At 41.7% G+C, this 16,108-nt stretch overlaps 1 protein-coding gene across 5 annotated transcripts in view; it reads right to left on the reverse strand.

Annotated features, from left to right (window-relative positions):
• The window catches only part of CSPG4B (chondroitin sulfate proteoglycan family member 4B), a 126,452-nt gene that overhangs the window by 86,293 nt on the left and 24,051 nt on the right, over positions 1-16,108 (reverse strand). For all 5 annotated transcript variants that reach the window (XR_014831299.1, XR_014831300.1, XR_002339745.2 and 2 more), the window contains exons 6-7: positions 7,746-7,944; positions 4,153-4,284 (exon numbers count right to left, since the gene is read on the reverse strand). Coding sequence is in view for 1 of the 5 variants with exons in the window: in XM_013984766.3 (XP_013840220.2) it covers positions 4,153-4,284; positions 7,746-7,944 (331 nt within the window). In the remaining 4 variants the exon portion in view is untranslated. The remainder of the gene's footprint in view (positions 1-4,152; positions 4,285-7,745; positions 7,945-16,108) is intronic.

Raw genomic sequence — 16,108 nt, forward strand, 5'->3', positions numbered from 1 at the left:
AAAATTAATACATCACAGTGATGGATGTGTTCATTCACTGGATGAGGGAGTCTTTTCACACTGCAAACATTTATCGAAACATGACATTGTATATTTCAGATATCTTACAATTTTATTTGTCAATTACACCTCTATAAAGCTGAAAAGCAAAGCAAAGCAAAATGAAATGAAATGAAATGAAATGAAATAAAATAAAATACCTGAGCTCCTGAGATGGGCACTAGGTCTTGGGGCTTCTGGGAGTGGAGGTAGGAGTACCTGGAAATATCAGCCTGAGGAACACAGCTCTGCCCCAGGTTCAGGACTGCCTTGGCACAGCCGTGGTTGTCACACAAAATGATGTTTTAACTGCCTCCCCCATCTCTCTTAGTTCTTATGGCTGAAAGTTTTGCAGTCACTGCCACCTTCTGGTTTCTGGAGCTGGGGACCGAGGACCTGAGGTCACCCTGGAGAGGCCTCTGATGCTTTATAATGTTACATAAAGTCATAACTAAGGCCCATTCTCTGTTACTCGCTAAGGCTCCTGTTAAGTGGGTTATGTCTTTTGTGTGCAATCTCTGGGTACCCCCACATCCAACCTCTTATCTTCAGTTTTTCTTTGGAAATTTTCCTCACTGTGCTTTCTTAATTATTTCCTTCTTATAAAAGACTCTTAACTTTTCATTTATTCCTTCACTTAGAGGATTACCTTAGGCAGGTAGGAGGTGGATTCGAGATTCTTTAAGAAAAACCACTTTGTTTATCTTAATCCTTGTGGGTAGAGGACCCAAGGGGTAAAGGACCCCTTGGTTTGGGTTCCAGGCCAAGGATACTTTTTTCCCAGCCAGGGTGTATCCCTCATTCCCTCGTCCAGCTACCTAACCCAGAAGGGTGTTCAGTCCCTAGTCAGCAGTCACCCGGAGCATGCTCAGTCATCAAGACTAGCATGATGTAACTGCTCAATGAACATCTTTTACCATGCAGCCCAATTCACCAAGAGCCAAAAGGAATTTCCACACCCCCCCCCACTGCCTACCTCATTTTATCCAAACATTGATATTTTCATCAATGAGCTTCAAGTGTTTAATTTGAGAAAGATTTCAGTAAGGTCCCACCTAAATCCATAGTAGAACTGTCCTATAAGAGGTGTGATAACAAAAGGGCTCTATGACTACACCTGTGTGGCAACCCCTCACTCTATGTATACTTCTTGGAGATTTCAAAAGCAAATCAGCATGTTAAAAACTGTAAGTCTTAGAGTGAAGATGTATTTTTTGCCCTCCCTGGAGAGAAGATGAGGAGGTGTGGTCTTCAGACCACGGGAATTCTGATGCAGAAAAGAGGGGGCCACTGCAACTTGGGGATGTTAGGGTAGGAAGAATGCCAAGAGTAACCGGACCAAGTGACCTAGAGGTCCATCCTGTCTCTAAAATCTGTGACCCCATCATTCTCATTCCACACCTGCCCAAGATCAGATCAAACCTAAGAGCCACCTAACAAAAGAGTACATGGAAATCCATCTTCCTTCCCACTGGCCAGGAGCCAGAACTGGAAACATCGTCTGGGGATAGAGGATGACACAGAAACCAAGAATATCAGATCTGACAAGCTGGGGGAATTGGGAAAAGGAAGAGCTTTGGGATCTGAGGAAAACATGCAGGTTCCAGGGGAGGGTTCTCAACACAGTTAGAGGGAGGCCAGGGCAGGGCAGAAGCAGTGCATGTTGAGAATGGAAAGGAGACGGTTACTCAGGGCCGTGACTAAATACTAAACAGAGGGCTAAGACAACTATATGTTTTGCGTAGTTCCACAAGGGTGACAAAGGAAATTGGGCCACTTTAACATATTTTTCTTACTCAACTAATATTCAGTAAAACAGGGGCCAGAAACTCAAAACTTTCAAAGCTATAGTGGCTATAACTCCCCTTTAATCTAATAAAACTGTCTTGAACTACCACACTAGAGTTTAGCCAGAATAGATGAAAGGTATTTAATTTTTTTGCAGCAAGCAGATTTACTCTGATTTAGAACTTTTAAAAAATAGATTGCTATATTTTTCAGAATATTAGGGTACAGTAGTTTTTTCACATATTTTAAAACACTAAATGGCACCTTCATTGCCCTGAAAAAAAACAATAGAAGCATCACCCTTATTCTCAGAGAGAAATTACGGAACGTGAAAAGGTTTTAGGAGAGAAGAATCTGGGTTAATATATCTTTAATTGGATTTTGATAAGGCTTCTTTTTGTGAGCTCAAATACTTAAGACACCTGAATATTTCAAAATTTCTCCTAAAAACTTCTTGGTTTTTTAAGTTATACACAGTGATTTTTCTCTAGGTCTGTTATAGACGTATGTAAGCTTTATCTACAATTTCCTTGGTTACACAGCCAAGTTGCATTATCAGCCACAAATCCTGCCAACTTGCTGTGAATATATTTCTTCTCGCACACAGATATAAGGATTAAAAGACTGGTACAGGGCTAGCTCCATGGATCTCAGTCCAGTTGTACCTCAAAATAATGATGATGGAGTTCCTGTCCTGGCTCAGCAGTAACAAACCCGACTAGTATCCATGAGGACTCAGGTTTGATCTCTGGCCTTGCTCAGTGGGTTAAGGATCCAACATTGCCATGGGCCAAGGTGTAGGTTGCAGATGCAGCTTGGATCCTACATTGCTGTGGCTGTGGCGTAGGCTGGCAGGTGCAGCTCTGATTCAAGCCCTGGCCTGGGAACTTCCATAAGCCGCAGGTGTGGCCCTAAAAAGATAATAATAATAATAATAATAGGGAGGCCTATCCCAAAGACTCCTCAACTGGTGTAAGGTGAGGCTGAGACATGTATTTTTAAGGCTTCTCAGTGGTTGAAAACAACTGGCTAGAGTAACCATGGAGTGGCCACAATTAATAAAATAGTGTCTTTCTCCATTTATATTTTACTTATAATGCATATCAATTAAACCAGTTACAATGCACAGGGGTTTTTTAAAAACTGTAATATAAATTTTCTTGTTTCCTGTGATGCCTACCTTAGCGCTTTTTTTTTTTTTTTTTTTTTTTTTTTTGGTAAATAAGCGAGAAATAAAATACTGCCTGCCATATCAATAAACAAAGGATGTTACATCATCAGCAATTGCAGCCACCTCCAAAGGTGAGCCAGTGAGCCCTGAGGCTCAGGAAGGAATCAAAGAATACCTGCCACCTAGAAGCCCCATCAGACTGCAGCCATTTCCAATGGTGAGCCCTGAGGAAACTCAGGATGTGAAAACACAGGATACTGGCCCCAGATAGATGAGGTACATATCAAAGAGATGATTTCTGTGAGCACAGACCTCTGCATCTTCCCATACAAAGAAAAGCGTTAAATTCCTTAACTTGAGATGTCTAGTCTTCCATTTATAATCTTGTGTTCCTACTACCTGTCCTTTGCTGCAAAACTCCTATATACCCTAGCCCCCCACCTCGCCTTCACCGAGCAGTTTTCTCAGGGTTGAGATGCTGCCTCCCGGACTTAAATCCTCAGTTTTGTCCACTGAATAAAACGTAACTTTCAACTTCTAGGTTGTGCATATTTTTTTAGTCGACATAAGTTTTACATTCTTTCCTTGCCCCACCCCACCCCCTTTTTTTAACCCCTGCCATTAGGTAAATTTTTCACTATCCCCACAGTGAGGGTATTGACTCAGGGATGGCTCACTTAGATCTTTCCACCTCAGCCAGGCTGAGATTCCTGCAAAAAAGCAGCCCAAAGGCTTAGAGCCCCCAAGCAAGAACTCAGAGAAATCCCCTATGATGCATAGGGGTTTTAAACTCCAAAAAAGAAAACCCCAAGATCTAGATGGTCATGACAGAGCCTGGCTCTGCTGCTTCTTTAAGGACCCCAAGGAGAGAGCAGGGGAAATGCGCACTTGGATCCTAGACATGGCTGTTTCAGTGATTTCGCCCTGCCTGGCTCTTCACCCAACATGCTCTCTGCTGAGAAAAAGGAGAGGAGAAAGGGTGGGGGGCGGGGGGTGAGACTAAATTCCTGCATGAGACAATTCTTTCTGGGACGCTGTAACTGATGATAGCATCCTTTAGTAAAAGATGACACCATATACCACAAAGGTAGAACTTTCTAAATAAACTGAAAAACACTTATACCCAAATACTCGGTGAAGTTAAAAAATCTTACCTGGAAAGATGCTTAGTCCTCTGTTTACTTCTAAGCTTAAGACTAGAGCTCGAGCTGTGATGCTAAAAATTTGTCGTGCTGCGAAGTTCAAACCATCGGAAACCTGAAAATTAAAGCCTCCTGACATTGCTCCTTCAAAAGAAGAAATCACACTCTGGTCAGTTTGATTATTCTGCAAAAGCCACCCCTGTTCATCTTCTCACACACATGAACCCCTGAAAAGTGACCCCTATTAGTCTGAGAGGGGGTTAATACAGTCACTGAATGCACCAAATCAAATAGCGCCAAAGTTAAGAGAACATCAGTAAAGGTCTAAAATGCATATTCCCACCTCATCCTCTCCTGAGACATAATAAAAGAAAGCAAGGATGTTTACCACAAGAAATTTTTTAAAAACTTTAAAACATGTTCATCACCTGCATTTTATTATTTTGGAATCAATTTATACCGGTAAAATAATGCATGCATGCAGCATACAACACTTTTAAGCAATTTCTCAACTACTTATAACACTTACTTGATAATGCTGAAAATCAAAATTACAGGGAAAGTAAATAACACTTAACCCCTCTCCCCAAATAATTTCTCATTATTCACCTTGCCTCAGACTAGCTGTTTTCTGTTAAGAAGGGAAAGAGAAAAGTGGGAAAAGATCCAGCCGTGTTTTTGTTGAATTCCTGCAAGAAGAGGATTTTACTCCCATACCCCTGTCAAGGGATTAATTAGTGACATCAGCAAAGTTATAAATTAACTTATGTGCAGAAACAGAAGTCACGACATCCGCCTATTGATCCAGTTCCCAGGAGTGCTCTACTAATCTGAGTCCCAAAGCACCAGGCAAGACCACTATGCAAAGAACCTGATGATCACAGGCCCCTAGCCCTTTGAAACTGTTCATCCAGCAGGAAATTTGCAGGCCCACAGGTCTTCGCATCACCTAATGGGTAGAAAGGTCCTCTTTGTTGCCCTCAGGGGCATGAAGCAGGGGAACAAAGGAGACATGGTCAGACTCTGCAATTAGCTACAAGTACTCCCTTAATAACATGATTTAATAAAGGGCTGGTTGATGCCTTAACAGTCTCTCATGTCTCTGTTATCTAAGCACACCCAAGGAGTTCTGATTCCACACACACACACACACACACACACACACACACACACACACACACACGGTTACAGCCTTTAAAAAAGTTTTCTCAGTACACTCAAGAGTCATCATATTTTAAAAAACAGAGAAAGAGAATGCTGGGTCTGCGAAATAGGGAACAGAGACCCACAACCAAATGTTATTTTTGTTGTTTGCTCATTTTTACTAAAAATAGCACTTTGAAAGTTGTATTTAATGAGACATGAAATGGGGAGAGAATGTTTTCTGCCATTAGGCACTCTGAACATTTCATAAATCCGGAAACAAAATGGAAATGTAATCAAAAGGAATTATATCAAAACAAACACTAGAATAGTACCTGGCATGCCCTAAATAGCATAGTAATTATGACCAAAGAGGGGGAAGAAGGGTAACGTGAAAGTAGCTGTGACTGCGGATTTTCTAGTGTACAACCTCAGATTTTCCTGACCTGACAGTATTTTCAAAAGGGCAACCTGAAATCACTTAGCCTCCTACATCTTGGCCCTATCAACCTACTTAGGTTGTTATGTGGAATAATGAATCAGATTAATGGCAGGGCACTTGGCACATATAAATGCTAAGACAGACTAATTAAAGCCAAGCTTTTGTTTGGGGCTGCTGATGGACAGATGTAGCTGAGAGAACCAGCTGGTTTCGGCCAGAGACTCATCTGCAGCTGGGCTCCAGCCACTTTGAAGGCTATTATTGCCTCCAAGTCCATTTAGAAAATGTAATGGATTGACTCCCAAAGAGCTTGACTTTAACCCTCCTTCCTGCTTTTTTTAGGAGAAATTATTTTCTCTACTCACCAAAAGCAAATATTCACCTAGTAGTTAACAAATAAATCAATCCAGAGAGATAATTTATATTTTAATCCTTCATTGCTAAGGATAACTTCAGTCCTTTAACCTACTCTGCCCTTCAGTGGGTGACAGCTCGTGGAGAAAGCCCAGCGTTAGGGTCAGATCAACTTATATCTTTTTGAGCCTGTTTCTTCATCTCTAAAATGGGATCATACTCCTGATCACTTGGAGAACTTCTGCAGGTTTAATGAAATGGATCATGTGACTGCATCTCCTGCAGTGCCAGACATGTGCCAGAGTCAGTAATTCCTTTCCACTACAAACCGCATAGTTTTAGAAATTCTGAATTTTCCCTGTGCAGTTCTCACCACTTTGAAAATATGATAATCTTTCCATAGAGATTTAAAAAAAAAAAAAAAACCCTCCTAGGCCTTCACCTAATAAAACTTGGATTTTTAGTATCTACTAATCAAAATCACACATAATTCGCAGAAACCTCCTATCAATTCAGTGTCCCTTTAAATGAATTGTATTTTATTAATGAGCACATCTGCACACACAATTAAAAAATAAGAACACCCATATGTGGAAAAAAATCATTCAGACTAGAAACAATGCTTTGGTACATATGTGGGTAGATTTAGGAACTTGTAATACAACTAACTCCCAACAGGTCTCTGGGCTACAGGTCTGGAACCACTAGATGAGAGCATTGCATAGTAAATGATTTTCAGATTATTTGGGGGTACTTTGCATTAAGTGCAAAGATAATCAGGAAATTACTACATCTGAATTTAGAAGTTTTTTATCTTTCTTTTCTTTACTGTATTTCCAAAGAAGATAATTAAAAGTGGCTGGAAAGATATGGCCATTTCCTCCTGCAGACTGGGAATGGTCTGCTTCCTCCTCTTGTCCACTGACAAGGGCAGCCTGAAAACAAAGGCAGGCTGGCTCACCCCTCCTGCAGATTTGCAGTAGGTATTCGGCTTATTGATTTGCTGATGACCAGAAGGAAGAAAACAAAGCCTTTTAATGTCAGGGTTGCTTAGATTTACAGTTCTATTTATTCACTAATTCATGTGTTCATTCATTTGACAAATATGTTTGTTGGGTTCACTAACATATCCCTAGCATCTGGAACATTACCTGGCACATAATAGGTATTCAATATGATTATATTCTTTCAAGAAATTTTTATTAAGCACCTACTATCTATGTTCCAGTCACTAGTCTTGGGTGCTGACGATATCAGTGAAAAAAAGTAAGATCCTATTCTTCTAGCACTTATACTCTAGTGGGGAAGACAGACAACAAATGAGTAAACACATCAATCTAAACAACAGTGTTAGGTAACCATGGTAAGGGATGCAGGGCAATGGAAGAGATGCTATTTTAGTGGGTGGTCAAGACAAGGCTCCTGAGAAGCTTATATTTGGGTGCAAGCCTCCCATAACAATGTGAGTAAGCCATGTGTGAGTTATAGGTACCCTTTAATGTTTGCTATATTAGTCTTATTAAAATGTGTCACTTTGTAAAAAGTATAGAGTCTGGAAAATTTTTTAGATGGCCTGGTTTTCCTGCAGCAGCTATTAGGTTGGACTATATATTAACCTCTGATCCAAACATATCTTAGTTTCACATTGTTTTTCTCTGTGACATACCGGTGTGTACAAACACTAGCTGGCCCTCGTTGACTTCAGCTTGGGTGAAGTTCTGGATGCTGTGGCCAGGAAAGGACTTAAGAGCCAAATGTCCATTGCTGGGAGGAGAGACCAAGTAGGCAAGGTCCCGCGGGGAGGAGTCTGCATCTTCTGCACAGAGGTCACCACTGGTAATCTCGGTGACAGAATTCACCCACACCTTAAAAAGAAGAGGATCACAGATCTTGCAAGGACTGATTCCCATCATGTAACACTGATAAACTGAATAGCTAGGACACCTTGGCCCTCTGTACAAAGATTTAAAATCTAAAGCAAAATCTAAATGCAGGGCATGTTGTAGTGTTTATTTAATGTATGAGCTTTCAATAAAAAATAGGATTCCTAGTTGTTTATTCAAAATGAATTATTTAAACCACATATGCATTTACAGAAAGTATAAAAGCAGTAAAAGCTGAGGGCTACTAAGTACCTTCTGTGTGGCTGGCATATGCTGAGTACTCTGTGTAGAAGTTCAAATGATCACAGAACCTACCTCATAGGGTTGATTTAAGAATTTCTATTCATTACTCTAAGTGAATGATCTCATCAGCTCTGAAATAGCTGAGGGAAAAACATACATTGTGCACAGTTTTCTTTTTCTTTTAGGGCCACACATGCAGCACAGAGAAGTTCCCAGGCTACGGGTTGAACTGTAGCTGCAGCTGCCAGCCTAAGCCACAGCCACAGCAATGCCAGATCCGAGCCACACCTGTGTCCTATGCCACAGCTTGCAGCTATGCCAGATCCTTAACCCAATGTGCAAGGCCAGGGATCGAACCCGCATCCTCATGGATACTAGTCAGGTTCTTAACCTACTGAGCCACAACGGATCTCCCTTCTCTATTTTCTATTATTCTCCTTTATCATACCTGTCTTTTAGGAACACAAGTATCTGGTCCCCACAGCCTTGGAATGATTGCTGTGCTGATAGCTCACCGCAATTGCTTCTGAGTGATAGCCTCTATTTTTCCAATTACATTTAAAATCTATTTAAATGATTCAACAATTATCATTTACTGAGCACCTACTATGTTCCAGGCAGTGTTCTGATGCTTGAAATACATCAGAAAACACAACAGAGTCCTGTCCTTATAGAGCACACATTCCAGCAGGAGAGAATGAGGGAATGCAGGGAAGAAACAACAGGCATGAGGAAGAACTGAGTTACACAGTCTGTTGGAAGGTCACAGGCTCTATGAAAAAAATTTTAAATGAAGACAAATGAGGCATTCAGGAGTGAAAGAATGTTGAACAGGAAGCTCATCTTAGGAAAGCTGGAAGGAGGTGAAGGAGGAGCCACGTGGACGTGTGGGGAAGATGATCCAGGCACTGGGAACAGGCCTACAGTGGGAGCCAAAGCCTCGGCTGTTTGGGAGCAGTAAAGAAGCCAGGGTGGTGGGACCAGAACGAGATGGAGAGTAGGAGGAGAGCCAAGCAGGGCATGGAAGGTCAAGTCCTTCAGGCTCCTGAAGGCCACTGGAAGAACTTGGGCTTTACCGGAGTACAAAAGAGAATAAATGTGGGGCATTAGGTGAGGTATAACCTAGTCTGGCTTAGGTCTTAACAGAGCCTTATGGCTTCTGGGTCAGAGACCAAGGGAAGCAGGATGACCAGTAAGAAGGCGACTGCAATAATCCCAGAGATGGGGGCGGGGGGGTAGCTGGAGAGGAGGTAAGAAGGGCATTTCCGGGTGTGTGGTGGCCATAGAGCTAACAGCTGCTTCCGAGCCAGGTGTGGGGAGTGCAAAAGAAGGCAAGGCAGGAAGAAGGATGTGGCTGGGGCCTCAGCAACCAGAGGACAGAGCTACCATTAACTGAAATGAGGGCAGCTGCAGGTGGGGAGGCTCTGGGCAGTAAGATCAGGAGTCAGTTTTGGACATGCCAATTTAAAGTGCTTGTTGAGGCATCAAATCCTGTCTGATGGAATTAGGCTAATCATGCAGTCACATGATATTTTGCGAACCCTAAAAAACATTGGCTTCATCACTAACTAGATTTTCGTACTTCTCTCTGTATTTATAAATGTCCTCCTACAAAAACACAGCACACAGTCCCCAGTTTATGTGTCCTTCTTTGCTCTCTGACTAGAACGTTTGTTACCAACTTGTTTAAAAATTCATTCTGGAGTTCCCTTTGTGGCTCAGTGGTTAATGAACTGGACTAGGATCCCTGGCCTCACTCAGTGGTTTAAGGATCCGGCTTTGCCATGAGCTGTGGTGTAGGTCACAGATGGCACTCAGATCCTGCATGGCTGTGGCTGTGGCATAGGTCAGTGGCTACAGCTCTGGTTGGACCCCTAGCCTGGGAACCTCCATATGCCGCAGGTGCGGCCCTAAAATAGCAAAAAAAAAAAAAAAATCATACCTACTTGATTTAATACAGAATCTCTCTGGTCTAAGGGGTCATTCTCCTCAGTAGAAAAGGCAGTTTATGAAATAACTATAACTAAGCAAAATTTGAGAAAGGGAAGTCAGAAAGGATTCCCATATTTTCCTACCAGATATGATACACCACTTTAGTTACGAAACCTTGGGCATGCTTCTCAGTCTCTCTGTGCCTCAACTTCCTCCTTAGTGAACTAGGAATATAGAATTATTATGAATAGTGAGTGACACAAAATAGGTGAAGTACTTGGAACAAGCTTTACCGGACACACAGTTAGCATTCAGTAGGTATTAGCTTCATGTTACCCAGCTTCTTCATCAGATTTGGCTCTGAGGATGGATGTGATTTTTTTTTTTTTTTTAGTATTACTTAAAAATCACTTACAGTGTAATACCACTTTTTTTTTTAACTTTTTAAAATTGCACTGTAGTTGATTTATAATATTGTTAGTTTCAGGTACCCAGCAAAGTGATGTAGTTATATTTTTTTCAGATTATTTTCCATTAGAGGTTATTACAAGATATTGAATATAGCTTCCCGTGCTACACAATTAAATCCTTGTTGTTTATTTTATGTATGGTAGTTTGTATCTGTTAATCCCTCCCAGATACCTTTCCCCTTTGGAAACCATAAATTGGCTATTCTATATTATGTACTGTACATTTTGTTTAGTCCCACAGCATTCCTGTGTATTTTGGGGTGAATCGTTCATCTGTTTAATGATTGTGTTGTCAGTGGATGTTCCTGTATCTTGGCATTTAGAATATGCCTACTGAGGATTTTTCAGCTTTAAACTCTAAGGATATCAATTTTTTAATAGCTACCAGAAATGCAAATCAAACTAATGCTCAAAGTATGAGGTTTTGGCCTTCAGTTAATTCATGGCAAGGCTACAGTTTCTATAAAATACACAAGTTGGACTGCTTAACAAAATTCCAAGTCTGATCACTCTAGCTTTTTCCTATTACATTTTAAAATCCATCCGTGTATCTTATCCTCATTTCTTCATGAACTCGAACAGATTTGGAAAGGCGCAGCCATTTCTCTTCCCGTGACTGGCAGACACTCATTTTTTCCAACGCCATGCATACAAAAGCTGGATGAAGCATGTTTTCCACTGTAGTTACTCTTTTGTGAAACACTGCTTTTGCCCTTCTTGCCTCTGGAATATACTATCCTCCAAAACAAATGTAAAACCTGCCATTCAAAATAAGAGCTGGTAAACCTCAGGTCTTCATTTCCACTCAAACCAAATTCAGTTCAACTAACAGCCCCATTGCTCTGGGTGAGGCCTGATTTAGTGCCCAGTTCTTGGTGAAACTTCAGATAAGTGGGGAAAAGAAAAACAAAGACTCCACACTTGAATTCAGACTTAAATGTGACCCAAAGCCCAAGCATTAATGTTTTAAGGAATAAATATCTGGAAAAAATTAATACTTGAATCTGGAATGATAAATTTTTTAAATTCATCTTTAACTTAAGAGGTTAGTGAGATTTAGAAATGTAATTATGATCTAATATATCCAAGTTATGATCCTAATATTTTAAAACCCAGACCTTTGTCTAGAATTTCATGAGGGATGTGGAATAGTCAAGATTTGACTGTCCTACTCTTTGACCCCTCGAGGCCTTCAGGCCCCAAGCCACCATTTAGGACCTTGCTGCCCTCATTCTTCCATTGTTTCTAGCTCTCAAGGCTCTTTTGAGTGATGGCAAATGCTTATCAAAAACAAGAAATAGTTCTGTTTTAGATATGAACGATAACAACAAAACAAAATACAGTATCATTGAAAACCAAAGTTGAAAAATAGAAAAATGAAGCCACCTTGTGGACATACATTTTATTAGGTATGCATGAAAATCCCAAGTCATTCTTGAACACAAAAGTACTCAGTAGAACATAATTCAGAGTAAAATACAAAGGATTCACCTGACATAGTAACTCCAATTCCTAACTCTAGTTTGTCATGACAGAAACAACCTCTTGTAGCACTGAATGGCCTTGATCAGCCAGCCCCCTGTCCTGTGGCTGAAGGCAAGGTTGTTTAAAGTACTTCGAGGGCTGTTGAGAAACCTGAATGAGAAGTCACATGTGATGCTTTTAGAAGTGAGCCTGGCTCATAGCAGGGCCTCAATAATGCTGGCCCACCTCCCCATCCTCATCTCTGGAAGGCCAATGGAATGAAACTGTTTAGCATAGGGGATCCTATGCCCAGAAATCAACTCTTCCCCTGGAACCTAATGTCTGACCACTCTCCTCCCTCCATCTGCTCTGATTACTCTGAATTTTTCACGTCCTCAAACATGCCAAACTTGCCACAAACTCACACCTTTTGCTCTGGATTATTCCCCTGCTGGGAATGTTCCTGCCTCTAACATTCCTATGGTTCCTTGCTCCCCCACCTAAGTACCCCTACCCCAACCTTTATTCAGAAAAAGAGATAACAAAACAGGATTAAAACTACCTTTCCACAGATAGTCCTGCTGGCAAGTTGGCACTTGGCTGGTATCTGGGAACTCAGATGTTAAAAGTTCACTGTACTGATATAAAACTTACCCTAAATAATAAGGGAGGCTGACTGTATCTAAACAGCATAAACAATGTGGTTTGTGCTGGACACATGCTTTCCTCTTGGGAATCTGGGACTTTGGTATCTACTAGTCAGAGGGTGCCTACCTGACCAGCCCCAGTGAAAATCTTGGGCACTCGGGACCTAGAGATCTTCCCACGTGTCATCACAACTTGCTATTAGAGGAATTAAGTGCATCCTGTGTGACTTCACTGGGAAAGGACTCTTACAGCCTGACCTAGTTTCCTCTGGACTTCACCCCACATACCTTTTTCCTGTGCTGATTTTGCTCCATATCTCTCACTGTAATAACTCAGCCATGAGTTTGACTGTATGCCGAATTCTATGAGTCCTTGCTAACCAACAAACCTGTGGAGGGCCTGGGAACCCCTACACACAAATGTCCCTCCCCTCAAATGTCCCTTCCTTGAAGACACCTTCCCTCACCACCCTCTCTGCAAGGTCAGCATTCTCTAACACCATCACTCTCTGTCCCCTTAACTGCTTTGCAGAAAAATAGAGCAGATCATCATTTTGTTTATTACACAATTTTATTGTCTTCTCCACTAACCAAAAATTTCATGGGGAACTTAGACATTCATAATTTACTGCCGCTATTACATGCCAGGTACTATGCCAGGCATGGAGGATGCCACAGGAAAAGGACAAAGTCTCTTCCACAAAGAGCTGACATTGATGGGAGGAAGCAAATGACAGATTGTTTATTTGTTTACTACTAGAGAGTGACGGGCACTACAAAGGAGAATAAAGCAGGGTCAAGGGACAGAGAGTGGCACGGTGCTCTCTCTCTGCTGGCGTGGCCAGGGAAGCATCTATAAGAGCAGCACTTCTAGAAGCTGGGGAGCCAGAGGCCAGCCAGGCTTCCCAGAACGGGTAACACACCTGGTACTGTCTCCTGCACTGGATACCTGGAAATCAGAGAAATCTAGAAAGTCTCTATCCCCAATGGTTCTAGTTTAAACAAAGGAAGAAAATTCTTTTGGCAAATGAACCTAAACACTTTGATTTAGAAAAACTTTCATTGATACAGCATCACAACTACTACCTACCACTGAAGAAACATTCTTTTTTCTTCCCTTTTAAAAGAAGCAAATCCTACCAAAACTATTTCTACATCTTTTTTGTTTGTTTAGTATTTTTGGTCGTTTTAGGGCTGCACCCACGGCATACGCAGGGTCACAGGCTAGGGGTCGAATCAGAGCTGTAGCCACTGCCCTACGCCACAGGCACAGCAAGGCCAGATCCAAGCCGTGTCTGTGACCTACACCACAGCTCACAGCAATGCTGGATCCTTAACCTACTGAGCCAGGGATTGAACCTGTGTCCTCATGGATGCTAGTCAGATTAGTTTCTGCTGAGCCACTACAGGAACTCCCTTTCTACATCCTACATGACTGGTTAATGTGTCCCACAGGAGTACCTAGTCACCTCCAGATTTTAGACACACTGACTTTAATGCCAAAACTATTCATATGTTTCTCAAAGAGAAAAGGCTCTCCCAGTCTAGCCCAGAGTGAACCCAACACAAAGTGGTGGCTCGACAGCCCTCTCGAAGTTCGTATGCAGCTTCACCTCAAGAGTATCAAGCAAAGTTTAGAGTCATAAAAACCACAGGATGTTAGAACTGGGAGGGGCTGAGAGATGACCAAGGAAAACACACACATACACACATATACACAAACACACACATATGCACACACATATACACTCACCAATACACATACTTATGCACACATATACACACACACTCCACTCCATGACTCGCTCATGGTTTTGTTACTGACGAAAGTGAGGCTGAGAGAAATTTTGCTTAAATTGGGCAATTTACAAACTTTACACTCTGATCTCCTAACTTCCATCCAGAACTTTCAAGTCAGAGAATGAGTTTATTAATTAGATAAATAAATGAATAAACTCATAAAGCGCTAGTGTCAAATGACCACATCCATCAAAACTGGAAAATTGTGCCCTTCCTGACCTGGATCGAGACTATACAAGGGAAAAGGTAGGAGTAAAGGAAATGGCCCCGGCCCTCAGGTCCTCTCCATTTTTTTTTCTAGACAGAAACACTCTGGCTTCAGGGATGGGGAAGAGGTCTGAGCAAAGTGCCTGAGCAAGCTCCAGGTTCCCAGCAAGCTGTATTTCCTTAATTCTAAGGGAAGACATAGACAAAGTCTAGCGTACACTTTTTCCTCCTCACAATTTAATATTCTGAACATCTTAAATTGACAGGTACATTTAAACATAGTAAAGCTATTATTAAGTTGATAGTGCATCTTATAACTGACAGCACCTCAGAACTGAAAGCCAAGTCCACAATGGGCCTTTGATTCCTTTTCAAAAAAGAAGCCTGAGCATTCACTATTTGATTCCTTGGTCTTCCACACCCTCAGCCAACTCCGGCTCTTCACAGATGTCTTTCTAGATCCTGGTCCCTCCCCTGGATCTACCTCATCCTGCAGTCCTGCATCACACAGCAAAATGCCCAAATCCTCTGCTGAGGTTCCTGGGCAAACACCTAGGTGTCAATACAACTGCTGCACACCCATTCCTGCAGAAGCAAGAAGTGCAACAGCTCTGGAGCTTTCTTCTCACTAATAAGGCAGCCCTTGATCACAGGGATGCACTGAGAGAGCTTGAGTCAGTCCTGGGTAACAGGAAAGCCACAGAGCATGATGGCAGGACAATCAGACCAGGACACGCTCGGCACTCGGCTTTAAGTCCACACCTTCTCTGGTGAGCACTCTGGGCCGCAGTGCTCCTATCTACAACAAGGGTATTAAACACAGCAGTTCCTTTGTGTGTCCAGTACTCCACACGGCAATAAATGTAAACTTTCATAGCTGTGTTTAATGATAATTGACACCTACAATTCATCGCACTAGCCTACAGCCTACTCTCAGATCACTTGGCTGAGAATGAGTTTAATAGGTATTAATACAGTAAGAATAAGCGTGGGGAGAGGGAGAAAGGCAACTGAAAATAGAGGAGGCCCAGAAGGTTGACCAGCTAGATCATACCATCCCTAGGCCACCTGGATAAAGACCGTGAAATAAACTACAAAGAAAACTGACAAGTTCCAAAGGTCTAAACACCACTAATTTCTCACTTAAAATGTAGGGGCTAAATCATGAACTATGCTATAATATAATTAAAAGCAGTAAGAAGCCTATTCCCAGATTTAATTATTTTAGGCAATAAAAGAAACGGATTTTAAAAACTCCAGTGATGTTTAACAATGTAAAGTTTTCCACTTAGATTAGCCTCTGGTGGGCTCCTGGGTATGCCTACACAGTCATTTGGTCGACACTAGGGTGTCTTAGAAATTAAGGTCAAAGGCTGACTGTTC

The sequence above is a fragment of the Sus scrofa genome, chromosome 16, assembly GCF_054392235.1.
Source record: "Sus scrofa isolate SSC_HxYL_T2T_F1_AM1 chromosome 16, Sscrofa_HxYL_maternal_Yorkshire_Landrace_v2.0, whole genome shotgun sequence".
NCBI lineage: Eukaryota > Metazoa > Chordata > Mammalia > Artiodactyla > Suidae > Sus > Sus scrofa.